The sequence below is a fragment of the Harpia harpyja genome, chromosome 8 (genome assembly GCF_026419915.1).
Source record: "Harpia harpyja isolate bHarHar1 chromosome 8, bHarHar1 primary haplotype, whole genome shotgun sequence".
In the NCBI taxonomy this organism is placed as follows: domain Eukaryota; kingdom Metazoa; phylum Chordata; class Aves; order Accipitriformes; family Accipitridae; genus Harpia; species Harpia harpyja.
The window spans coordinates 12,425,702-12,453,162 of record NC_068947.1 but is presented as its reverse complement, the minus strand read 5'-3'; the positions used below and the strand labels follow the sequence as shown (position 1 = coordinate 12,453,162).

The 27,461-nt window shown below is 46.5% G+C and overlaps 1 protein-coding gene across 1 annotated transcript; it reads right to left on the bottom strand.

Annotated features, from left to right (window-relative positions):
- Window positions 1-958: 958 nt before the first annotated feature.
- Window positions 959-21,902, bottom strand: LOC128145241 (putative gastrointestinal growth factor xP4). Its single transcript, XM_052795051.1, has 7 exons — window positions 21,783-21,902; window positions 21,390-21,477; window positions 20,861-20,978; window positions 4,260-4,349; window positions 3,151-3,293; window positions 1,417-1,566; window positions 959-981 (listed from the first exon to the last, which is right to left on the bottom strand). The coding sequence occupies exons 1-7, from the start codon at window positions 21,900-21,902 to the stop codon at window positions 959-961; spliced, it is 732 nt and encodes a 243-aa protein (XP_052651011.1).
- Window positions 21,903-27,461: the final 5,559 nt, after the last annotated feature.

The window sequence follows — 27,461 nt, the reverse complement described above, 5'->3', positions numbered from 1 at the left end:
GGCCCGTGTTGGGTTAGGTAAGGTACCAGGTACGTACCTGCCTTCCTGAGCTACTCCGTGCCCCGCTGGTAGCAGCACCGAGGGACTGGCAGCACCAGAGACACAGAGATGCAGAGAGCAGGAGGTGTCTGAGCCAGACCAGCTCAGTGGTCAGCTAGTAAAGGTACCCTTCCCTATGTCTTGAGAGGAAAAAAAAAAGCCCAAACCCACAGCTGTAGCCATATAAAGGGAAACACTGAATATTTTCAGTATTCAGAAGGGTGAGTGGCCCGTGTGAAGCCACATATCAGCTAACAAATGCAAGCAGTCACTTGCAAGTGTGACGCGTAACTAACACAAAAAGCTGAGTGCCATGTTCCTTTCGGAAGTGTTAGTGACTACTCTTTCATCAGCGGGTTGCTAAGATGCTGAATTTCCTGGGAAATGGAGAAATACACAGCTTTAAAATAAAGACAGCAGAGAACTCACGAATGTGTCTTAGTTCTTTTATTACAGTGAAAACCTACATGGTACTAGCCTACTGAAAGGAGAAAAGCTGCAAGTAACTTTTCATCAGAAAGGAGTCAATCCAAGGTAAAAATCACCTAGAAATCATAGCTGTTGCAGACATGAAGTCTGAGTTGGGACCTCCGGCTGTTGTTTCCTATTGGAGTAGGTCCAGAGATCACAAGGGTCTTGATGGAAGTTTCTCCTTTAACAAGCTGGGAAGGTAAAGAGGAGAAGCAGATTAAGGGACGTGTTTTCTCCACAAATTACACAAAATGCTAGGAAGTGTTTTGCCGAGATGCAGGACATCAAAAAGGCAAATTTTAGCAATTGCTTCCCCCCCTCCCCCCATCCATACATGTGTTTCTTAATGATGATTCAGATCAGTAAAACCAAATTATGGTGAATTGTTTCCAGTACAAAATACACTGTGGGGTGGGTTGGAATTGGCTGAGGCTATCGGTTATCTACGTTAGATGCGCTGAAAGGTCAATCCTAATTAAAAAAACGGAAGTAGGGGATCAGAAATTTCTGTAAGTTTCATTCCACATTTCTAAAGCAAAGCCTTTTATCTCTTGTGATAAAGTAGATGTGAGTTTGGTAGCTGCACCTCTACCATTGCATTAGCTGAGGGCTTGAGCTCACACCTGAGCCCAGACTACCTGTGCAGCCACATTGCCCACAAGTCCCTGGCACTGCATTGGCAACACCCACCCCTCTGTGCAAGAAGATGGTCATTTTAGGGTTTAGCCACCTCTTTCCCACTCACGCTGGGGGTGAGGAAGCTCTGCACCCACACCGGGAAGGGGGGAGACCCCATCCTGCTCGCTCCCTCCTGCCGCGCCAGGCTGGCACAGCTCACCAAGCCCGGGCACAGCATGGACCCTGCCAGGAGCTGTGGTGGGGACGATGTCTCATGCAGGACGTTACCTTCCTCCACCATGTGGTGGTAGAAGCACCAGGGGACACCAGCGGGTTGTGCCCTGAAGCAGCACCCCTTCCTTTCGCAGTCCTTAGCCGAGATGCCGGGGAAGCCACAGTTTACCCTGGCACGGGGATTGTTGGGACATACTTTCTTAACTGTGTAAACCAAAAACAAAGGAAGGAGGCTATGTTACTTTACACTCTGTTTACCTTGCGGCATAACTCACAACTAAAAGGCAGGCCATGAAGGTGAGGTCAGTGAGCAGACATGACACCCATGATGACCTTCTCCATACCAATTTCAGGCAGCAGGTTCACCCGACTGCTTACAGTGCCTGTTAGGCAAAACTGAATACCAATGGGTGAGGAATTGCTGCTGTCCCCCAGGGGCCAGAGGGGGAAAACTTCCCCCCCAGAAGTGTCTGGTAGGCAGCAACCCAGCTTTACCTTTCCTAGATCCAGCAACGTGGTGAAAAGCCATGTGTCTCCCATAATGGTACCACAGATACTGGCCTCGGACAGGGTATATTCATGACCTGACCCAATGCTAACCCCAGAGCAGCCTGGATAATGCGGGGAGAGGAAAACCCAGCCTCCTCTGCATGCCAACTTGAGTTATGGAAAGGAGGTAGGTCATTTAGGAGGAAATCACAGCTCATCCAGGCAATTTAAAGTCAAATCACAGGTAAAGATGTTATACCTCCTGGCCTGAGTAATTCAGTTTTCGTCTCCCGGAACAGTTCTGCTCAGAAAAGCAGTTCTGTGAAAATGACACTGTAAGGTGCTGCAATTTGTTTTTCAAGATTTTCACAAAATGCAAACAGTGTTCAAAAGCAAATTTTTTTTCTGAGCCCTGTTGACCAATCTTGATTCATATCAAGTTCTTTTATTGGGTAACGTTGCCTTTGCACCATCAATTCCTTTCATTTCACCTGTGCAACTGCTGAGATTGCCCTGAAGTTCTCCTAAGAAGGAGTCACACAGTCAGCCTAGCAAACGTAGCTTACGTTCAGCAGTTATGTAAAATATACATTCAGTCCCTGAAGGTCTGGGAGAACAGCTCCTGCCGTCTCTGAGAATACAAAGGCAAAAAGTGGAAGAAGGACTTCAGAAGCTTTAGAAGGAAGAATCTAAAGGAGAAAAGGATTTCCCCTGGGATATTTTGAAGATTTCATTGAATGAAGACTGGGAGCAAAAATGGGAGCGAAAAAAGGAACCACCAAATGCAATTACGCTAGGAAACAGACAGGAGAGGAAGGAAGTAGCAAGTATCAAAACAGGCTGGAGAGAAGAGCAAAAAACCTAGAAGTTACAGGATGCCTGTGGTCTTTTGTACAGGTGTCAGATGACTACAGAGGGATTCATCTACTGAGGACTTTGACACGCAGTGCTAAAGTCTTCCTCAGTCACACAGAAAACTCATTTAAATAAGCACTGAAGATCCCTTGATCCACTGATGAATAAGACCACAAATGGCAGTGAAATGTTCTTAAATAATCAGCACGGGTTATTTGACAACTAGAAGCCTGAAGGAAGTGGAAATATATTGTGCGAAAAGGATGAGACAAAAAACTGATGGGTAAGCAAGGTTTGACTTTGCATTTTACTACGAGTGGTCTTCTAATAGAGGTTTGTGCCCACTTCGCTGGCCTAAGAAGAAAAGCAGAGCTGCTCCCCAGTTGTACACATTTCTGCATAATCAACCACTAGGTAAATCAGTGTTTCTGGCAGAGATATTACCTTTCTTTGCCTTAGGAGCAAAGCACCAAGGAACGCCGGCGACTGAATTGCTGAAGCAGCACCCAGCTTTCTTGCACTCCTCCGGTGAGATTCCTGGGTAGCCGCAGTTCTTCCGCTCTCTGGGGGCCATTTTACACTGGCAACTTGCTGTTCAGGACAGAAGTAGCAAGTTACTGGGTGTCAGTTTGCACACTTGGTAGCAGCAGTGCATTTATCAGATGCCCACTGAGAACAAGGATCTTCTCCCTAGACTGTCCATCTTTGCATGTGTACCTTTTCTGTTGCTTGCTAAGACCAGAATTTGTGTGGTTTAAAAGCTGCTTTTAAACTCGCACTGATTTCGGTAAGGGTTGTACTCCACCCTTTGAGAATCTGTGGTCTCGCAGCCAAACCAGCCCAGCACAGTGGGGTCTGTCAAATAGACCATATCAAATAGTAAAACCCCATAACTTCAAATGTCGTGCTAGTAAATGTTTGTTGTTTTGCCCATCTCATGTGAAGAAAGAGTTAAGGGTCCAGTGGATATTCAAACAGGTGTAAAGATAAAAAATCTTTGCATTCTTGTCAGGTGACTATAAAAACACAGGATTACATGCAAATAATTGCAGCTATACTTTTAACTTTTTAAGTCTACTGCACAGTCATCTGCAAACAAAAAATTCTGGAGATGGTCCTAGGTGTCTGTCATTGAATTACTTGCTTTGCACTTCTTGTCTAAATGACTTGTCTTTTATTGAGGAGGCAGATAGAGTCCTTTAAAATTGTATTCACATGGCAAAGTAGCATAAAATAAATGTCAGAACACTACTTAGACAAAGCTAGCTCCTGTTCCAATCTTGGTCCTGTTCTAGCGAGCTTGTGGGCATGTCTGTCCCTCTGCAGCAGGTTCCTGGTTATTCCACCAACACAAGAGTTCACCTGCAGTCTTTTTATATTTAGCCATAGATTTCTCTGAAAAATTTAAAAAGTCAACTCCAACTTTGGTAATAGTACCAGAACAAGACATTGGCTGTCTGACACATAAACTGGAGACATGCTCTTGCTGCAGTTACAGTCAGTAGGATCAGGCCCACGTACATACCTGTGAAGGCAACAGCAGATGAATGTACTTACTTGGTAGTTTCTTTCCCTCTGCGAAGGTGCTGAGGGATACGATGAGGATGACGGAGAGCGCACAGATCACTTTGAGATCCATTGCTCTTGGAAGGCAGGTGGAGGAGAAGTGCCGCTCTCCCTGGGAGCAGCTCGTTTTATACGCTCCTCGTGTTTGCCAGGCGAGGTCTGATAACATTGTTCCATCCAATGCTTCACATAGAGGTTGGGTTTTCTTTTGTTTAATTAGGAAATGTTGCTGTGCGTATTCTGATATTCCTGAGATAAATTTCTAGGCTCCCGTGAGCTATTGATCACGTATCTATTACGTACCTATAGATACATATCTATTACATGACCCCATAATCTATTAAATGGATGCTGCTGGGTGCCTCTGGCAGCCCCAGCTGATTTCATTGCCATTCAAGGATTTCAGAGCTCTGGGCTGCTTTAAATGGTTGCCACTACTGAAAAATATGTAGATATATTTCCTATCCAAGTGTATCTTTTCTGTCTCAATTTTTCCCTGGCCTTAAGGTTTTGGTTATGCTTACTCTGAAACAGGAGGGCTGGAGGTCTGACACCTCCAAGCTTCAAGAGACCACAGGGCAATCCGTGCACCTGAAGAAATACATAAATGCAGAAAGTGGAAGGTGTGACTGTGAAATACTGAGCCTGGCTGAGGCCACTGTTTGTTTCCACACATGAGACAATTTGCACTAGTTTGGAGTAGGAAAAGAAGGTAAGATCAGGAAAAAAAAAAACCAAACCCAAGAGGGACAACAGCATAAAGAGACTCAAGAGAGGAAAGGAGAGTTTATATATGAACTCAGCCTGACCCGCAGGCACTGTGCTCATCCAGGGGTCAGACCCAAGTGTCCCAGCCGATATTTTGGGGTTGCTGTCCTGCACAAAGAGGAAGGTCAGACTCCTGGAGCAGACACCACCACCCCACCACCCCCAAGTCTGTGGGTCCTGTCCCAGGGGAGCCACAGCAGGGGCTGCCCCCATCCCCGGAGCAGCATACTGCTTTGCAACCCATCCAACACCACAGGCACAGGATTTGCCAAAATAAAACTTCTGAAGCACCATGTTTGACCTATTAATTTCCCAGTTGCTTTTCTCCTGGTTTCAAAGGTGGCCTCTAAGGTAGCCTTTGGGCTGTTTCAGGACAACGGGTCTTGGCACCTGGACTGCCTGGTCAGGCTTTAATCTCCCTTTTGCCCATTTTTCTACCACTGACTGTAACATTCTTAACTTCTAGCTACTTCCCATCGCTTGAACACAAGCAGAGCAGTGCCAGGGAGGGGGAGACAAGCAGTGGGGATGGCTGGACCATCTCTGCACCCTCCCCAACACAGACACCTGCAGAGCAGTAGGGCTGGCCACAGCCCCCGTGGTGCTCTGCAGCATCCCTTTTTCACGGGAAAACCGCCAGGGAATCCCTCCTGTTCATCACCAAAAAAGGGATTCAATGCATTTTTTTGATCTTTGACAGAATTGTGTCTTCACGCCTTTGATTAGTATATATAAGTTTGTTTTGTGCCTCTTTCCTTGACAAAGTCCCAAGTGAGAACTTTTAACTTCTGTAGTTGTGTTTTGAAGGTAATTTATTTGTTGAAAAGTATTTTGAACCCTGTGGGAGGGATTTTGGTCCACAAAGGAAAAAATAATAGAGCTCATTTTCCTGCTGTTTAACTTATCTAATACTTTATGGACTTTATTTATGTCCATCCCTATTTAATATGTTGGTGGCATTTCTCATTGCAAGTCATGATTTGTAAACCAGACATTTTCTGTATCTTTCATTTCACAAGATACCAAGCTGCAGGCAGAAGAAGACTGTGTTCCAGCACTCAGCAGTTCATATCACACCTTTAACCTCCATCACTGGGAGAAAACGTCAGACTTAAAACTTAAAAATCCAGTTTTCGCCTTACGTGCAATGTCAACAGTGCTCCCAAAGGCCCATTGTGATGCCTGGTACAGAGAAGTCTTTAGTAATTTTTCCATCAGCTCTGTTCTCATGGTGCAGGGAGTGAGATTGACTGCAACATTGCCCGTTCACGAGAGGAAAGCAGTCATCCCAAGCGGGGGACCGTGCTGCTTTCAGACCTCCACGGAGTTCTCAATAGATTATTGGCCCATCGCGTGAGTCAGGTGAAACTGCCGATAACATTCGTCCCTCCTGGACATTAATTAAGTCCTTATCTGTTGGCTGTTACCTCTTGGGCCCTATCCTAACTGCGTGCACAAAGGCAAATCTACCATTGAGTTTTTGCTGCGGAAGGAGTGTTTGATTGGCATCTTAAAACAAACACACCAAAAGAAATAAGCTTCTTGCTTTCTGCCAGCGGGTTAGTTTAAGATCTTTAATATGTTTATATAGCAAAGCCTTGAAAATTATCTGGGATATCCCTGTACATGTGTTTCCTTCCCTGAGGCCAGCACCTACCTAGACCTTTTGGTAACCCAGCATAGGGCACCCAGGCTCTGCGAGTGCCCATGGCCAGAAGGGGCTTGGAGGGCTCCTTCCTCCTCCCCAGCCTTCATGTCCTCCCTCACCATCCTCCTCTGGTCCCACGGGGCTTTTAGCTGAACTGTGGTGCTCTCATTTCCTTCCCAGCAAGGAAATGGAGAAGTCACCATGGCTGGTACAGACCTTCTTGCTGGAAGTCAGTAACAGGCTGCAACTTTTTATTCTGATATTGCAGAACTTTTAAAGGATGTGGGTATTTTTTTCTTTTTCTTTTCATTTAAAAACAAAGAACCAGCAACCAACAGTACAACTTAGTTTTTCATCCTAAAGGGAGTTTTTTGACCTAAAGAGAATTTCCTTTTGTGGTAACTGTTAGGATGAGTGCTGACCTGAGAAATCTGTCACTGGGCCAACACCACTGCATGTGAGCCCACAAAAGAAATGCCAAGTTTTGAGTGCTCCCTAAAATAAATCATCATAAAAGAGAAAAGAATCAGAGGCAAAGGAGGGGGGGGAGTCTTCAGCAATTTTGCTCCTTCCAGCTGTGCAAGGGGTGCTCAGCAGGAGGAGAGACTCAGGAGCCGGGGCAGTCTGACAACACCACTTAGGCGAACCTCCCTACATGCCACTCATTCATTGCAATACCGTTTTTTATGAGAGTGTTTCTAGAAACCATAGCAATGAATTGTACTCTCCTCCCTTATCACTAGGCTTACTGTTTGCCTGGCTTCACGATGGCCACTGGTGCCCTGCGATATCTCCCTTCCTCTGTCCCTTTTGGAGGTACAGGGGGAGTGGTGTGGGTGCTTTCCCCCAAGGTGTGGCCTGTAGGACCACAACATTTAAAGGGTGTATTTTTCAGGCTGTACTTCCCATGGGGCCCATAGGACCATGTTGTGGGGCTGCTCTACCGTGACGAGTTATATGGGCAGTTTGTGTACAGCACCAACACAAACCGTCTATGTGTGTGTATACAGAGGGTACCCGCGCAGCGGGCAGCTGCTGCATCTGTGGGCAGGTTCTGGGCTCCCAACGTGGGGACGTTCGTCTCGGCATGCATCTCTGGATGAGATGCTGTGGCTGGAATTAGGGACATGGGTCTCTTCCAGCTACTGTTCTGTGGACCCTTGTGTTTTCAATAGGCACATTGTCCTTGCAAGGCATGGCACAGCAATGAGCTTCCTTGCTGCTCCTGTTAAAACCCAGAGAAAATTAAATAAAGATAAATAAAGTAGGAGACTGGATTTGGAGCTGCAGGTTTCTGCATGCAGCAGGGGTCCTGGGCTAATGGCAGAAATCATTCCAGTCCTCCCCAATCCCTGGTGTAAATTAGAGTTACCTGGAGGTTGAAAGACTTGTAATAGAATCTTTAAGCGATATTGCAGTCAATTCCTAATGTTCCTTCCTGTTCTGAGCCTGTACTTATTTATTTCTGTGCCAAACACATCTGGGAATGGAAATTTCAAGAGGCCACCAAGGTTGTTGGGATTGAACAGAAGCAAAAATACCAGGAAGATGGTCCCAGTAAGATTCGCAGCTCAGTGCCCGTAACAAGCATCATGGTCTCAGATTTGTATTGGGCTTCCCTAGCAGACGTTATTCTCTAGCCCACACAGGAAATCCCCATGTTTTTGAAGCTTAAAGGTCAATATTTTGAGTGTGTGGGGGCGGTGTCTAACCATGTTATTTTTAGATATAGGTCTGTTGTAAAACATGCTCAAAAATTTTGTTTCCCACCAAGCAGGCAGGAGCTGTGCTGCAGCTTGGAGATGTCTGTGCAGAGGGGTACGACCTGTGCTGCGCGCGTGGGTCACCCTTGTTGGGCACGGACTGGGGCTGGCTTTCCCTTTTTCTTTCAGGGTGGCCCCCATTTCATGAGCAATCAGCCAAGCAATGCTTCAGAGGGAAGCTTAAAAATACCACATCTGGGAAAACACAGCTGGACCTAACTATAGCGCATGAGACTCTAAAGGTTGAAACTGTGCATGTTGTTAAACACAGGCCGAAATATGGGACAGGTGAGATTTCTGGAAAAATTTAAACATTCATTTATATACGTAAAAGTCCCTGGAGTCCAGCCAAAGGTTTTGCAATGCTCCAGTTGCATGGTTGCTGCCTGGCTTACTTTTGCAAGCCATGCTACAGAGAAACCTGTTGCATAAAAATGTCAGCCATCAAAACAGGGGCAGGTATGTGTCACTAGGAAAAACTGAGTCAGGAGAAATTGAATATAGAGATGAACTCTGTGACCCTCACATACACCTAAGTTCAGATGTAGGTTACTGCAGCAGGCAGTGTCCCACCGTACTTCTTGTCTCCCCGAGCTGCTAAACTCGCCCTCAGTGGGACCAAAATCTGAACAGGTCTGGAGAAGGAACTATAAAAAGAGAAAGAAACATTGAGCTGTAAATGAAAAAAAAAAAAAAAAGAGAGAGAAGAAAGTAGTAGGGATAAGAGGTACTATACAGGCTCTGATGACCTGTTTGTGTAAGATGAGTTGATCCATGCTTGGAAGCAGTGAGCCAAACCTGGCAACTCTGGTGTAAATGAGGGAGAGGCCATTAGCCTCCCACATATTTTAACTGATGAGTTAGCACACAAACGCCCTTAAATCAGGATGTTATCTGCCTATCTACCAAATAACACCGTGGGTTAAAAAATAAAAAGAGAAAACCCTACATCTTAATTCTGGGAATGGACAGTTCAAAGTAACCATTGAGATCCACTGCTTTGATAAACATACCTACCTGAGATATACTAACGCAGGTGTCAAAATCAACTTTAACCAGGTGTGTACAGACTCCTTAAGGGGAATTTTGTAAAAGAATATGTCATTTCTACAAACCATAAACAGTGCTGGAGGAGGGCTTTTGTCACCTTTCTGTGGCCAACATCCTTGCACGAGGTAAAATGAAAAAATAATTACCTGAAGTTAATCAAATATATAACTCAGAGCTGAGTCAGATCTAAAAGCCTGAATTTCAACATCCAATACATTGCAAAAAGTTTTAGTTGCAACTGCAAAGCTTAGTGCCGATTTAGAAATACAGATCCCAGCCTATCATTTTTCCTAATGCTTCTGTGTTCTCCAAGCAGCCCATGATATCTGCACTGCCAGCATTTGCCTTTTTTTTGTGAGCACCAAAGTAACACCAGAAAATGCTTATTGTTCCTGTGATGAGATGGGGACCAGCCTGTGGAGAAAAGAACACACTGGCTGTAACCAGCAAGGCAGGAAAAGGTGGGTTTTTTTCTTTTCTAGACCCCATCAGTTTTGCAGTGACCCAGAGAGGGGAGGAAATTCTTGAATGGCGCCTGAGAAATGCGGAAGATCTGGTTCGAGACGTGGCCATTGAAAGGTCTCTTTATGATAGTGGTTGTCATGCATTCCAGTTTACCATGCCCCAAGCAATAAAAAAGCCCAAATCCTGATCTATTACCTTCTAAAAAGGGAAACATATAAACAAAGGAGACTTATTAAATGAAACTTAAAGGAAGAGTAAAATGGGTAAATGTTCGCAAACAGCAGGGTGCTATTTAAAGACACAACATGAAAGACTCAGGGTAAATATTTACCATCAAACACAAAATATGAAAAGGATGTCCTCAGGCACACATATAGACCCAGAATAATTAAATGGCAGAGTAAAGGAACTAGAAGAACTAGAACAAAAGACTTTTTTTCAAAGCCAAATAAAAAAACCAGAAAAAAAATCCTGACCGCAGGAAAGTAAAATCATAAAGAAGCAAACAAATAACTTCTTTTAAGATAGGAGACGAAGGTCAGCAATCACAAGGGAGAGGAGAGGATTTTTGTTGTTCAACATACTCATAAATGATCAGGAAAGCTTGGTGAATAATGAGGCAATGAATATGCTGATGATTCAGAATTATTTTTCATATTTTTCAAAAGTGCAGGTAACTGAACAGTTTCAGAAATATCTTAAAAGACTGACTGGGTGATAAATGGCAAATGAAAGGCAGAGTGGGTAAGTGCAAAGTAAAGTGCATGGAGGAAGAGTAACCTAATTATATAAACACAAAGATGGGCTGCAAATCAGCTATTGCCACTCACATAGCTTTGCATCACTGTGGATACGCCAACTGAATATTCAAAGTGTCAAAAAGGCAAATTGAATTTTAGTAGCTATTAGGAAAGGGACTGAGTACAAAGCGGCAAACATAATTTTGATACCACACAGTCCCTGCTGCTCCCATGCCTCCATCACTTTGTGACAATCTGGTTGCCCCAAGTTAAAAAGGAGAAAGTGTAATTAGAAGAGATGCTGAGAAAAGCCCCCTGGATCATGGGAGCAATGAGCTATGAAAAAAGATTTTGAAGAGTGTAAGGATCTTAGAAACTAAGTTGTCACAGGGCAGATGGGGAAGTTTTCTCCTGGATAAATAACGGGGTTAGAAGCAGAGGCCAGGAGCCAGTGGACGGTTGGCACTGTGTGGAGAGGTCACGAGGAGGCTCCTGCAGAGAGTTATGCTGGGACCTTTGCAGCTTAACAAACTCATAAACCATCTGGAAGAGGAGGCGAGAGGGTAAAATTTGTTGACGACACAGTATTTCTGTGGTAGTAAAGATATGAGCCAACTACTTAGATGGATTGTGCAAAATTGAATGACTGCAGAGTAAGATGGCAGGTGATGCTTAATATCCATAAATATGAAGTGATGCACACCTGGGAAAGGAGCAATCCTACCTTTTCAAATAAAATGATGGGCCCTGAGCTGTTTATGATCGCCCAGGTACACACGAGTGTGATGTATGACATGAGCATATGGAGGATAACAGACAGTTTTGTGAAAACACCAGCTCAGTGCTTAGCAACCGTGAGAAAAGCAAATGGCAGGTTAACAATTATTAGGCAAGGCATAGAGAATCACACAGATTCACACTGTTATGCCATCTTATAAACCCACAGTACGTCCACTTTTTCATGCTGTGTTCTCAATCTCTAGACTGTAAAAGTCCCGTGTCGGGGATGGCGGTGTGGGACAGCATCCACACCAGGAATGACCATGTACACTAGGTACTTCCAGGGTGCGAGCCCCATCCAGGTCACAGGAGGCAGAGCTCCTTGTCTCATCTAATATAAAAGTCTGAGTGACAGGTTAGAAGCATGTGAAGGAAGATGGTTCTTCACCGAGTGTGTGGGTAGGACGCAGTTCAGCTGTGGAGCTCCCTTTTGCAGGACATCGTGGATGCTAAAATTTCACACAGGTCTGAAAAGCAATTGGATAAACTCATTGAAGAAAAATTGTTTGGGGCTATTAAATCCCCAAACTACACATCTGTCTCAGGAAATGTCTAAGCTGCAAATCACTGGAGGTTAGAAGAGTATTATGTGTTCTGTGAAAGTATCACTGCCCATGGCTGGCAGGACTTTAGCTAATGTTACTCAGCATTTCTCAGAATGCCACAACCAGAAGGCATTCAATAAAATGATGAGGCAGGGTTTGTAAATGACAAGAATATGGTGTATGACTGTATCCTCGCTACTCCTTCTTGAAGTTTTCCTGTGAGCACCTGTAAGTGGCCATGCATGGCATAGGGAACTGGGCTAGGGATGGATTTAGCTTAGTCTGGCCAATCTTATGATTTTATCATTGCAACTTTTGATTTTCATCATTTTTTAGGAGCACCTTTTCAAACTCTCCTGAATTGATGAGTTTAATCATCCGGTGAAAGTTTCGAGCTCAAAACCAAGATACTCTAGCCTGGTTTTAATACTGAATCTGGTAAAAATGTCCCAGTTTGGAGAATGGAAAATGCTGTGATAGGTGGAGTTTCACAAGTGCTTCTGAAACTCACCAAAACCAAAGCAAACCCACCCCTGCAGATAGGTTCCTATTACCAGAAGAAAGACCCATATCTAGCATCGCTTGTGAAGTGGGGAGGGTTTCTGGGTCAGTTCCCTCCCACGGTGACTGGCGGGAAGGAGGGAGGGAGGGAGGAAGGGATGCTCGCAGGCGCAGTGAAATTGCATCCCCCATGGGGCAGCCAGCAAGGGGTACGAGCATGCCAACACCTCTCACTTGCACCCGGGACAGGGGACAGGGAGGCACCAAGACTGGTCAGCAGCTCCCAACACTGACGTGCTGAGGGCAATGGCATGGAACAGCTGATAAATATTGCCCCTATTGTATCATTTTAGCATAATTCATTCATTAATGTCAGAGTAAGTTGTAACATAAATCGGAGCAAGCAGGGGTTAGCAGCCATTAATCCTGCAAGCTAAAGGTAAATGGTCCCCTTTTAGTTTTCTTGCAGCTTCCTAGAGCAGATTGTGAAGTCTGGCTTTCACCTTACATGTCAAGGACTGAATATTATTCAGGACACATGAGAAAAAAAAAAAAAAATCCATATTTCTCATTTGCTACTATGGGAACAGTGGGTGATCAAAACTTTGAAAACCAGGCAATGCAGGTAAAGGGCTGTAAGGTTCTTTCTGGCACAAATAGCTGAAGAGATAAATACAAATAAGAAATTCCTGAAATAGGAGAAGCAGGAAACCTAGGAAATAATAAGTGAGCCTAAGACATCATGTGGGAGGGAAAGGGCATTTCAGAGAAGTTTTGCCCTAGCCATTTCAGAAGTGGGTAGCAAAAAGATACTGCCCGAACTGCTGTCTCTAAATAGCAGTGAGGACTGGAGAAGGCTCAAAGGGAGGTACAGTGTGGCAGGGTCTGTAAAAAAGCTAGAGGGCAAAAAGTGACCTGGACTGGCTCAGCTGAGCTGCTAGCAAAAATTACCTACAGTGGCGGCAGAGTGGAGTCAAGACAGTTGCTGCTTTTAGCAAGTGTCAGTTATTGCTCTTTTCATTGATGACAGTGAGTGGAGGAAATACTGGCCAGGAAGTGTTTCTCCTGTACCAGTTAAATGTGGTTAAAAATAGAGGGAGAAATATTAAGCTCTAATGTTAGCAAAAGTATATGAGGATTAATGGGAGAGCTACTTCAGGGGAAAACCCTCTCTCTGTAGTTAAATTCTTCAAAGGAATTAACAAAATAATGAAAGAAAAAAGTTGAAAGTAGAAAGAAAAAAGTAGAAATGTTGAAAGAAAAAAGTCAAAATGTCAAAAGAAAAAAGAAGGCTAGCTATAAAATTCCTTCAAAACCTTCCTTTTAAGGATTTTAAAGAGAGTGAGCATATGAAAGGTACTGTAAAATTTTGGCAAGAATCAGAAAAGGAAAAAAAATATTTTCCTCCTCTCAAAACTATAAAATTGTAATAAGAACATTTTTCTTTACTGTGTTTTTTATAATACGTTACTGCGGGTGAAAGCATTGCAGAAGCCACAAAGATCTTTAGCTCAGGCCTAGACGAGCATGTTGGCGGTCTCCAGCTGGGATGAAGGCTGCCACGGCAGATGAAATGGCACCTGAGGCTGCCCTTGCTGAGTCCTGCTTATCCGGTGTAACCCAACAAAAGCTGATGCAACACACTGGACTATAGCTGAGGTGCAAGAACTAGATCAAATGTACCCAGCAGGATTAAAACATTGCTCGTTAGAGTTGACTGGGCTTTTTTTCAACATAAAGATTTGTCAGGATGAGTAGATTGAAATAGAAACTTCATGCCCGCGAGGATTGCGTTGGCAAAATACTGCCGTGCCAGTTCTTCCTGATCTGAAGGTGTTTTGGGATGGGACAGACAGCAAGCAAGAGAGCTTTCTGTCAGCTCAACAGAAAGACATTTACAGCAGTTCCTGGAAGGGAAAATCCATCTGGGTTTTTAAAAATACAAAATATTACACTTGGTTCATGAATTCCCTGAGTCTGGAATACCCAGCAGCTGGGAGTATACTAGAAATGAATGCTTGCCCTCTTGGTGTGACCATGGAGGCTGGTGTCTAGGGCTGAAGGCAGCACAGCTTTGCTCTTTCACACTTGTCGAGGAGGTGACACCAGCTCAATCTTTTCCCCTTTCATATAAGGCCCTATCTCAGATCTGCGAGGCAAAGTGAGAGCTAAAGCCAGAAAAACGCTTTAATAGTGAGAACATAGTGCCATTTTGGTGCAAATAGGAAAGCAATCAAATTTTGATGATAAAAGATATTGTTCACTTTTTCTGTATATGTCACACAGAGAATACAGTAGCCCAAGAGGGCTCTCACGTTGGATCACTGGATTAAGTCTCTCATTTGTAACACAATAAATTGTCAAACACATTTCCGTCCACAGTAGCAAAACAGTGATTGATTCATGCCCATAAATAGAGGGAGGAAAATGTTAATATTGCAGGAAATCAAGCAGCTTCCCTCTCTATCATATTTTGCTTTTCAGAAGTGAGACCTGAATTCTCAATATCTCCCTGCTAATGGAAAAATTCTAAAACCTAATTAAAAAGTCTCTATTCAATAGGCTGTGGAGAATTTATAGCAGTGAAACTGTCTGTGTCAGACAAATATGCTATTGATAGTCCTGTGGGAACTAATGATGAAGGGACTACAAATAAGAATAGAGAGAGAGAAAGGAAATAGGCAGTACGCCGGGCGTCGTTTCAGACAGCTGGATGCTGGTGTGCAGCGAGGCTGAGGAAGGGAGAGGGCTGGGGGTATGCTGGTGCCAGCACTTAAATGCCGCTCCGGGAGAGGTTTTGGTGGGAGAATCAGAGAGGTCCTGTGCGCCTTTACCTTTTCTAAAGCAAGGGGCTGCTGTGGTTTTGGTTAACCAAAAGGGCAGTAAATCATCCCACCAGGCATCACTGTCTGGTGACATCACAGATCCCTCTCGAAGGGTGACGATAAATACTGAGACACAGCACCAGCCCATCCTGGACACTCTGTTACCTCCGGTGACATTTGGCCGCCCCGGCAGTCCCCCAGCAGGTAGCTGTTTCCTGACAGCCCATGTCACAGCCTGGCTCGGCTCTAGCTCCCTAGAAGGCTTTTGGGGAGTTCAGGGGCTGCTGCTTCCCTGGGGCTATACCATGAGATATGGATGCTGGGGCTGACCTGCACCCTGGGCTGAAGGAGGACATCGTTGTAGGTGATGCGGACAGTGCTGCTGGGATCAGCTGTGCACAGAGCTCCATCCACCCCCAAATTTCTCCCCAGGACCTGTGGTATCTGCATTACAGCTCTCAGCTGCACCTTGCTTTTAGGCAAAGGCAGACTAGACAAGAAGTGCTGGTGATATTCAGTGACTGTTGTAACAGCCGTTGAGGCTTCTGGATGCCCTTTTTCAGCAACAACATCTGTGAAGCAACATATGCGCCGAGGGCAGGCTTTGCCATTGATGAACTTCATGCAAACCCAACGGACTTCAGGCTGAGTCTGTGGCATTTCTTATTTCACCAGCCAGAGATCAAAGATGGCTTTTCTCCCAAACTAGTTTTCCCGAAGCAGGAGGAGACTCTTGCCCAGCTGTTACAGGCACGTTCATGCCAGGCAGGTAATGGAAAGCAGCCCAGCCCTCTCACCAGTCCTGCCCCACTGAAAACACTTCTTTGGTGGCAAATGCCCCCCTCCCACACCATTAGGACCCAACACCGTGTCACATCCTGAGCCGGTTACCGGTGCAGAGCACAGGTGCACAGCACTTTGCAGCCAAGAGCTTTGTGACGGCAGCACCCATTGCTGATGGGAGGGCCAGCAAGATTTAATTACATATAAACTGGACAATGAGTTTCTGGTTGCTGGAACTGACTGTTACTCTGTTCTACAAACACTGTTTCTGGGTTTTAGTCTCAGGCTGGCTGGACTTTGTTTGGAGAAGTTCGAAACCTCTTTATTCATCTCCTTGATAACAAAGGAGAGTTTTAGAAATGTGGAGAACATGAGGCCCTATAAGAAAGGGCCTGATTTCTGAACAAAAAGCCAGGCACCCTTACCTTCCTGCCAAATGTCCTCATTAGGCAATAGGATCAGCCACTTTCACCTAATGCCCATTTAATTGTTTGCATTATGGAGGGCCACCTGCAAGACGAGAAACTGAGAGGGGAACTATGTGAGTCAGAACAAAGTTGTTGGGAGCCCCAGCCAGGTGCCTTCACCTGAAAGTTTCAGGGTTGGGGTTTTTCCCCTTGTTCTCTCCTCTAGCCTGGACTTGGAGGTAAATCCCTGGCTCAGTACCTTTGCCCCTTTAAAATACTAAAATACTTAGTGAAATTACATTAGCAGTAAGAAAAAGTTCTGCCAATAATTTAATTCAAATTATTTGTTGCCACCTATACAAACCCTGATGTTTGTGTTGGGATCTATTCAGAATAACTATTATTTAGTAAATGTTTTGTTTGCCGTTCCTAAGTGTAGCTTTATACAAACTTTGATTAGATTGTTCCCTACCCTGTTACAGGAGCCAACACACTGGTCAGAAATTTTCAGTCAGAGGTTTTCTTCCCATGCTGTTAACTAAACTTGGCCGTTGTAACTGTGTGATGTAACAAAATGATTGCTACTTTAAGGGCTAATTTGGTGAATTTTTTGGTATTACATTAGTCTCAGAGATTTTCAATGTTCAAAACAAACCACCCCTATTGTTGGCCTTTGGGAAATGCAGACCTGCAGATAGTGTGAAGTAGTGACCCTGATGAGATACCCTCAGCTAAAATGCTCCTGAAAAAATAGCTGTCAAATAGACTTCAAGTGGCAGATGCCATCAGGACAGCTAGGAGGTCCTGCAGAAGGTAACTTTGGCAATGAGGCTTGCCCCCTTTCTGAAAGAGCCCGTCTGGCCACATGGAGCCAGGAAGGTGAGCTTTGCTGGCTTCAGATGGCCCCAGGGTCAGGGCTTCAGCTTGGCACGAACGTTTGGTTCCCATTCACGTTAGATGGGTCATCCTAGTGCCAACAGGACTTTCTGCTACTGGCCTGACCTCATCCATTTCACCTTTTAACAGAAAGAAAGAAAAAAATTACGTGTGTTCTTGAAGAGACCAATTCCTGTGCTGTGGTCGTAGCAAAATGGCTGGATGAGGACAGGATGAGGACAAACAGCTTTATATGCTCTATCTGTCATCTTTATGTTCCTCTATGATATAGAAATGTGAGTCACCTATCTGTAGAACTGATGGGGAGAAAATAAACCCTTAAATATTGTTTATTTTTCTCTCTCTCTCTTTTGTTTTCTCTCTTTCTCTTCTTAGGTGGTGGAATCCAAGTGGCTCTGGGCATATAGACCTCTACAAAGCAGATGTGCTTTAAATCCCATGCTTTGTTACACTAACATCTGGGCCATTCCTGTCTTGAACTCATTACTCTCCCGTGACACAGCTGGAAGGAGGATGAGGTTCAGGAGAAGGAAATAATTTTCTCTTACTATTCTTTTACCTTTATAGACATTTTAAAATAAAAAATATACTTGCCACAGTGAATACTTGCTTTAATGGCTTCAGGTCCCCAGTTGCACTACAGGTTACCCCTCCAACTACTTGTCACCTGAAGCTCAGTGTGGGCCAGCGATGGCTTCAGAGGGCGTGATGTGACTGTACCTTGCCACTGGGGAAAAGAGCCCAGCAAAAGGCTTATGCTAACGTTGCTGGCTTTTTCCTGCTTGGGCTGGTGGCTTTTAATCTGATGCACCCTGGACTAGTGTCCAGGGAAATGCAACAGCAGCCCCAGATTTAGATGGCCGGTCACCTTTCCACCTGCCTTCACAAACCAGGAGGCAGCGGGGATGTCCGAGTCCCTCTATTCACGCTGGGTCGGTGCTCACTGCTGAAGAAACAAGGTTGCACAGGCTGGCTCAGCCCTCTGCCCCCAGGTTTGGGTGCTAGCCTTTCCGACCGAGGTCTTGCCTAGCCCAGTTTGCTCAGAGGACATAGGCAGCAAGTCCCCTCTGCAAGAAAGGAACACGAGGAAAGCGGATTTCAGCAGGTCCTTTGCCTCGCCCCCTTCCCATTCTGTTAAACTCAGAAGATATCTTTCCTCTCCGGTCCTCCATAACAAGCCTCCTGGGCCTAAAAGTTAGCAAAACTTCTGAAATCCTCTTCCACAGGCGGTAGGGTCAATTATTCAGAGTTGAAGTCACGGGAGCAAACCCCCTCTGAAATGCAAGATCCTTGTAGGAGATGGAGAGAGACGGGGTCACAGTGTTTGCATTTGGCAGGTTTAACCCCGCGTCCAGCACACAGCTCTGCTGCCCCAGCCTTTGCCTGCACCAACACCTTGCTGTCTGTAAGAAAGCAGAGCCAGGCCCACAGGCTCCCACCAGATCCACTTGCTCCTTCTGCTGTCCGAGCCTTTTTGCCCCACTTCCCCTGAAAGCACAAGTGTCCAGGGATAAAGCAGCAGAAGTTCAGCTTCAAGTGAGCCACTGGGAGGGCAGAAGCTGCAGCAGCCATGGCTGGGCCTTCCCTGCCTGTCCCTGCCTGTCTCTGCCTGTCCCTGCCTGTCCCTGCCTGCCCACAGCCCTGGACGTGGGGCCATCCCTGGCCCAGGAGAGCTGCTGCAGCTCCGGAGAGCCGCTCCTGCCCTGCCAGCCCCCGGGGCTGCATGGGAAGGGTTGATAACTGCAAGCCCTAATTGCAAGCCCTAATTGCAAACCCTAATTGCAAACCCTGTGTTTTCCTCCTGCTTTTTCTTCTTCAGCAATATTGGGCCAGGAAATATGAAGGGACTAATTACCAAAGATAAAAGTCTTTATTTTTTTCTTTATAAATTGAGCACATTTGGATCTAGGAAGCGCTGATCATCCAAGGCACTGTGCCCTCCTTTGTGAGTGGGCTTTGCACTCCCTCTTCTGGCATATGGACCAGCTGTGCAGGGGGAAGAAGAGGAGGGACAGTGGTGGTGGTCCCCTGCAGAAGGGCTGCTAGCTGCTTGCAGGTGCTGGCAATGGGGTCCCTGCCTGCTCTCGGCCGCGCTGCCACCAGCCCAGCTCTCCCCAGCCATTTTCACCTACCCAGAGGGGCTTCGGCTTCTCTCTGCAAGGGAAACCACTTGCCCCTCTTTTTCAGGAGCCCCCTGCCCCAGCTGCCTAGGTGCAGGCCCTGGTAGGAGGGTCTCCTTAAACAGAAACCCCACTCTGTGGGTTGCGCTGGTGAAATGACCCTGATGGTGCTTGCTTGTGGGTTTAGGCACGCCAGAGTCCCCAAGAGCTTTGCATCAGGGCTCGATTTGGTTGTGTGCACCCCTAGTGCCGGCTGTACTACGCCATGGCGTCTGCGATGCTCCTGGGTGCTGGCCAGTGTCACACAGGACCTGGAGGGCTTGCTGTAGGGCACCCAACACCCAGGTGTGAGCGACCCACCCCAGCCCTCAGCCTCTCTTCCCTGTCATGGTTCCTGTGCACAGGCGACCCAATGCTGCTTGTTTAAAGGGTTCCCGTAATCCATGCACCACGCGTCCCAAAGAGTTATCCTCCCTCCCACCACCACCGGCTGAGCACACCCATGCCTCAGCTGCCCCACAGCACTCCAGCTTGCTGCAAGAGAAAGAAATCGATTGTTTCTAGCTAGTTTGTGTACTTCATGGCCTCAAGATAGAATTGTTTCCCTTTGGCTCGGGCCAGTACGCGGATAACCCTGAGTTCTTCCTAGCACTTGTTCTTGCTCCCCAGTTGTGCTCGCTCAGAGGAGGAAATCTCTGCTATCAGCACGCAGTGGCGTTTGCCTCCCCGGTATTCCCAAGTGCCTCCTCCCATGCCGCAGCCCTGGTAGATCAGGCACTGAGGTTGCACCACACCACAGGCTGTCTCCTTGTCAGGACCTGAAGGTTGCATGTCACAGGGCCCTGGCATCAGCAGAGGAGAGGGGAAGGGGCAGCCTCTCCTTGGCCCTCCGTTCACGGCAGGGCCATACCTGCCGTGCACATTGGCAGGTAGCCAGCCATATATCTGTATCATAGGATCACAGAATCACCTAGGTTGGGAAAGACCCTTAAGATCATAGAGTCCAACTGTAAACCTAACACCGCCAAGTCCACCACTAAACCATCTCCCTATACCGCATACTGCTTTCCTTCAACCCATGGCATTGTGCTATCAACCAGCGAGCAACAGAGCTGCAGGTGGTGTGATGTTTAGTTGATCCTGGGATCCATTCTGCAAGGTCCAGCATGGATCTTAAACTGCAGATGCACCAGTGCTGAGCCCTCAGCATAGCACAGATCTGGGACAAAGCCACGGACAGAAAGGCCTGTCATTAAAAACTGCAGAGAACTGGCAGTGCTTCTGGTGGATACTGACCGCCTGGAGACAGGTCTGAAGCACCAGGGCACATTTGGGATGGATGGGTCAAAGCAACACATCTGTTGTAAGCATGATGATGACTTTGTGATGCCTAGAAACCCACGGTTTTCCCTTGCTTTTGGGTGCACTTCACATTAATTATGGTCTACCTAAAGCAAAGGATAAGGTAAACAACATGTATATATATATATCTATATGCCACACAAACATATGCATACACATACCTACATACATTTATATAAAAATATATAAAAGTATAGAGATGCATAAATATTTTGTCTTTCCTAACTAATGAATGCAGCCACTCCAGGGTCTGCCCAGTCAAATATCAAAAGCAGCTGTGAACTGAGGGGTGTATTGCCTTCCACTATAAATAGGCCCAACACAGGTCAATCCTCTAAGCAAAGCGATACTTAGTGAAGTAGGTTCTGGTCTTGGCCTGCTATCAGAAGCAGAATATGCTAATCTACACAGTTTAATGGTTTCTCTCTCTTCACATTAGCCCCTAGCACCTATCTGTGTGTACGGCCATAACGTTGCAGTGCAGACTGGTATGCCTCTAAACGTCGCCCCGAGGAGCCTCCGAGGGGGTGACACTGCCTGGCTCTGCTTCCCTGTGGAAACAGGCTGCTGACAGCGGTGGCACCTGAAAACATCAGGTATTAAAAGCTGGTTAGGTGTAAACATGGAGCAGGGTTTGACTTAGCTGTAATATGAGAGCGATGCCACCGAAACTGCAGGCCATGTGTCAGGGACGGTCCATGTGAAAAGCAAAGGGGGCTCATGCAAAAAGTCTCAGCTCCAGCGCAGCACCGACGATGGGCTTGGTCAGTGGGGTGCCTGCCTTCAGCCCCCTCCGCGGCAAAGCCAGGCCTTTTCCCCTCCGTCCGCTGGAAATGCTCTGCCGCAGCCACCTCACCGAGGATGCTCCAGGGACCAGACAGAGGTCGAGCCGGAAGGTCTGAGTCGTGACAGCTTGTCGCACCCTGCCCCGCAGGAATCCTTTTTTCATATTTTGTAGAGTACTGCCCATACACATCGTACTGCGAACACCTGAGAGACTCTCTGCCTCACCCTGTGGCTCTTACACTCCTCCTTTGCCAGGGAGCTGAAGGCACCTGCATAAGGAACATTTCTGAGCTTTGCACAGCAAGGATTATACAGGATGATGTCGTGGAAACTTATTTAAATAAATCTTACTTACATTCTTAACGCTAGATTAACTAAACATTTAGAAAATCCCCTTGACTTCCAAATATTGGCTTATTTTTTGAGTTCATTTAACTAGGAGAATGAAAATTGATTAGATCTTTTGTAATGTAATCCTTTAGGGATGTACTCAACGCCACTTTATTTTTCCTGATGTCACATACACAACAGAGTGAGAGACACCCCATACACAATTTGAAAGCAGCTACATAGCTTCACTCCCTGATTCTCTGCTGGTAGAATGGGGCTGCTCTGTTTGAGCTGCTGAATCATTTAAATCCAAAATTAAATCTGCTTTTCACCAACTCAAGAAAGGAAAAAAAGCTGCAGTAATTCCTGATCAGATTCAGGAAAATGTTAGTTTTGATCTGCTCAAAAAGCTGCGCTGCTGGGAAAGTAGATCTGTGTGTGACTGTGCTACCACAGCTAAGAGAAACAAAAATCATTGGCACTCCAATCTCTCCCCTCCCTCCTTCTGACAGGAACGACACTGAAAGTGTCTTAATTTGCAGTGTCCATCATGTCTTTCATGATCCTGTACTGAATCATGTTTTACCTCTGCACATAGCGTTACACCTATGAGCATAATATTCACTTAATGTTTAGTATTTCGTGATAATGAAGCAAGCTCCCTATGAAAAATGTTATTTAGCAGCGCAGGCTAATTTCAGATGGCTTGATTTTACACCTCGAACCACTGCTGCATGCTGATATACAAACTCCTGCGCTTACTCTCTGGGGCACTGCTGGGCCCTACAGCCAGTGAGGTGGTGAGGAGCCAGAACAACGTCTTCTGCATGGCTGTCCTCCGTCTGCAGACTTTAGGTAGCATGTGTGTCCACAGAAAAAAGTCACTTTTGAGGCTTTTATTTTATATTGGTTGTGTTTGCCCAAATACTCTGATTTACATTTGCCTGAGGAAGAATTTTTGTGCTGCTTTATTTTTTTTTAGTCACTCTTGATTAACGTGTTATTGGCACGTTTGGTGTCCCATAAACAGGCAGATGGCTGATCCTGGGCAAAGGCTGGCAAAGATACCCAATTCAGCATCAGGTCTGTGTGGTAGAAATGTTCAGCCATCAAACTGGTCATTCTCACCAGCAGTAGCCTGGCTCTCATTTATCACTGGGTGTGTGTTCTGCCAGTTGCTAAATAAGCTATCTTCAACACGGTGAATCACCAAGTCAATGCTTTTATGTGTATGTACAGCAATATTTTTTATTTACTTCTGAAATTATGCAGGTGATGGGGACCCTTCAAATAATGCTCAGTCCAGGGACAAAATCAACAGGGGCTGCAAGGGATGGGGAAAAAAGCAAGAAATGGGATTTCTTCTTTAGTGAAGCACAGAGCCAGATGTGAACAGATTTGCAGAGGGGCTTGTTATTACCCCTCCTTTCTTTTGACAGTGTCTGGTAGATAAGTACCCCCAGGTAAATGGTGGAGGAGCAGTTGTGCAGCCCCTCCGCTCCCAGCTCTTACCACCTTGCTGGGTAGCATTCACAGGTTGTCTGTAGCACTGGGGAAAATTGGGACTATGCATCAGGTGGAGCTGCACTTGTCTCATTCATACTGCAAAAACATCATCAGCAAAACAGTCCAGAAGAAGTCAGGTTCCCGTGTATGTCTGTGGTTTCTGTTGCTTCCCAGGAGCTTCAACAGGGCCTAATATTACGCTCATTGCAGTTGCAGATGCTATCCGTAAGGACTGATAACGGCTCAGTCACCATCACAGAGCTGGCGATGTCGATGCGGTAAAAGGGGTGACACTGCTGCCTGCCGCACGGCGTAGGTGGAGGGGTTACACCAGGCAGGTGCAAGCTGGGTGCAGGCAGCCCTCGGGTGCAGGCAGCCCTTGGGTGCAGGCAGCCCTTGGGTGCAGGCAGCCCTCGCAGGGCTGCAGGAGCCCTTCCTGGGGAGAAGCCTTCGGTGCCAGCTGGGGGGTCTCCCCGAGATCCAGGTGGGTGCTGGCCTTCCCCTGGGATGGCCCCGGGTCTGTCCCTGCTCTGCCACAGTCTTCACACTTCAGAGCGCGTGTGTGTGATTTATGCGATTCCAGCGAGTGACAAATCCCCCGAGACACGCAGGTCTCCGTAAGGACGGGTCTCACAGTGATGTCCCTGGTGTCTCACAAAGGGATGCTGGCATGGCTCAGAGGGCTGCTGGGAACAGCAGTCACCACTCTCCCCTCCAGCTCACCCATGTCTCAGGCAGAGATGAGGATCGTCAAGTCCCACAGGAGTCAGCGGTCAGCATTTGCTTACTGTCCTCCTGCAATGTGAAGGGGAATTAATTCATCACCTGGAGCAGCATTTCTGCATCTCCAGTCCCAGTCTGTTAGTGACCAGAGGGTGATCTGCACAGCAGCTGCCAAAAAAAAAAAAAAAAAGAAAAAAAAAACTTTATAATATGAACATGTGCCCATGCGTACAGGTGGGTGAACAGAAAAAGGAAACGAGCAAAATAAACAAACATCTCTACTTGTAAATAAAAAAATCATTTCAGCTGCATGGTGCAAGGTGGTCCCTAGCTTTGTTTAAAATAACTCTGTGGCCCTCAGATTCTGAAAGGTGGGAAATGCTGATCCCAGCGTAGCACACATGCAGTATATCTGGCATTACACAGCAGGCAGGGCTGCCAGCAAAAAAGACCTTGCATTTGATGATACATAAACTGGGATGCTCCCAGTTTGCTCTGCCTGCTGCTGGAAGGGAGGGCAACAGCTCTGAGTCCCTCTGATGGAGGCAGGGTCTCCACCACGGGGGTCCTCGCAGCCACGCGAGGGAGTGAGATGTGCTGTGCCTCTGTAGCTGCTGACCTGGGCTTGATTTTCTCCTTGGAGTCCAATCTCCACCAAACACACCCTTTGGGGGTTGCTCCTGGGCTGAGGGTGGCCGTGAACTGGGGGGAGTGGCAAGGTCCTGGAGTGATGCTGGAAATGAACCACAACCGTAAAGCTCTTCAGCTTTTCCAAGGTTTTGTTTCTGGGGGGTTTTTTGGTTGGTTTGCTGGCTTATGTTTATTTTCAAGCCTATCTGTCTTTTTTGAGGCTTCATTCTTTTCTCTGCTTCATCCAAGAAGAAAAAACCCTCAAAGGCTCAAATTCCCCAAGGCCAAAGGACGAGGGGGCCAGCAGTGCTGCGGTTGCCCTAGGAAGGAGGGGTGCCTGGTGCCCAGACATCACGGCCACCACGGGGGGCTGCGTGCAGCCCCCCTCGCTGGAACAGGGGACTGGGCTCTGCCGTGCGTGGCACCTGCGCAGGGATGGCAGGAAAAGCACGAGGATGCTCAAGGACCAACGGGGCTGTCACAGGGGTGCAGGCACAGTGTGACCAGAGGCTTCACCGCAGGAGGGTGAGGAGCTGAGGAGGAGGAGAGGCTGCTACCTTTGGAAGGGAATGAAGGCTCGAAGCTATCCCATGCCTTGGGGATGCCTGTGGGGTTTTGTCTGTATTTTTGCAAGCAGACGGCATGCTTCCCCTCCTCCTGCCTGGCTTCCCAGTCCCCTAATGGCTCCTGAGCCTGTTGGACATTTTAAAGAATTTGAGAGAGAAACTGGAGGAGAAACTATTGAAACAGTCACACCAACTTCTGGCAAGTTTTGTGCAAATTTGCAGCTGGGAGGAAGAAAGAGATCTGAATGGCAGTTCCCACTGGAGGAAAAGCAGGGAGGTTTCAGGCTTTGGTTTGGCATCAGCAGATCGGCCGCTGGGCTGACTGGCTGGTTGGTGCTTGTCCTGCCTCCTGCCCAGCCAAATGCCATGGGCAGGGGATGTGAGGGGCAGCAAGGGGAGGGAAGATGGGTATTTAGGGATACAGAGGGGTGGAGAAAGCAAAGGGCTTGTGAGGCAAGAAAGAGGTCTTGAGAGGTGGAGAGGATCTAGGGGTATTGCAGAGGAGGCACTATAAAAAGCAGGGATTATCGTGGTGTGGGTGGACGCGGGGACACAGAGCCACGGAGGGGCAGGGACGCAGAGCCTGACTGCAACCTGACGCTGGCACGGCCATGCCTTACTCCTGCCGCAGGGAGAAGCAGGAGGACGAGGTGAAGGAAGCCTTAAATAGGTGACCATCTTTCCCTTCACTCTCGCTGCAGCCACAGTGTGATGAAGTAATTTGTTTCCGGAGAAGCTTAGCTTCCATTTTCCTATCGGCTTTAAGGGTTTCTTAAAATTAAGCTATCTAATGGGTATCTGCACATGGCTGTAGGTGTCTAGCACTGGGTACCTATGAAGAAATATTTGTATGTGACAGTTACATTTTTGCCCTGACATCTGTAAGTTGTGACACCATCCTAGTCCTAGTAAAAGTGCTAGTAAAAAGGAATGTTGCTAAATCTCTAAATAAACTTTTTTTCTTTCTGCCATTGGTGAATGACACAAAATAATTTGTAGGGGAAAGGTTCTTTTTTACTGTTATTGTCCAGTTTTAGCTTCAGTCTCAAAAGGGAATAGTCTAGCCAGGTAGCTGGAGATGTGGATAATATACTGCTCAACAGACCTCTCTGGATCAAAAACAGCTCTGCAGTGACATCTTACTGCTATTCCACTGTAATTCTTCAGTGTATTAGTTATATCAACTGTATCACTTTTAAATATATCAAAGCATGAGAAAACCTGAGGCTGTGACTTCCAGGGCATCCCCTACCATGAGGAGCCAGCAGCACTAACACACAACACAGCCATGCAGTTTGGGGAGCCACGGCCAGCACCCACCAGAGACCTGGGCAGGCGTGCGGATGCCCTGACCACTCTCCTGGGTGCCTGAGAGTCCCCTCCGCTGCTGGGGAAGCTGCATCTCCCCAGTAACCTCTCCTCAAATAGCCAAGAGTGCGATGGGAACCATAACTGTGTTCGCATTACCCACTTCTGGTGGTTGAGGCATGAACCGTTTTGGTAGTTAGTTATTTTTTTTTAAATAGAGTACGTAGGCAAAATTTTGAAGTATGCTGCCATCTGCTGTGGGCTTAAATATTAACATAAGCATTTCAAATTAGTTTCTCGTAGAGGTAATGCTGCTGAGGGTAAGAGTGCCCAAATAAATGATACATGGCAGTCGTACTAGTTGTAAAAAAAGGATCTAAAACGCCCTTCCGTTTGACCCTCTATGCAAAACATACTTCAAAAAGTCAGAAATCTGTAGAAAGGAATTATAAATTACCGGTGATTTTATTTTTAAGTGCAAATGATTTCCCCCCTCAAGCGCTTTATGCTGTGGTCCTTCAAGACAGTCTTATTCTTTACTCTTCCCTTCTCATTTTTTGTTCCCTCACTGCCCAACCTCTCTCACCTGAAAGCTTCAGGGGTACCATATTTATTTTAAGATCACATGTCAGAGAAGGCGGCCTCATTCCCACTACTGCCCTTGGGAGCCACTTTGATTTAATTTA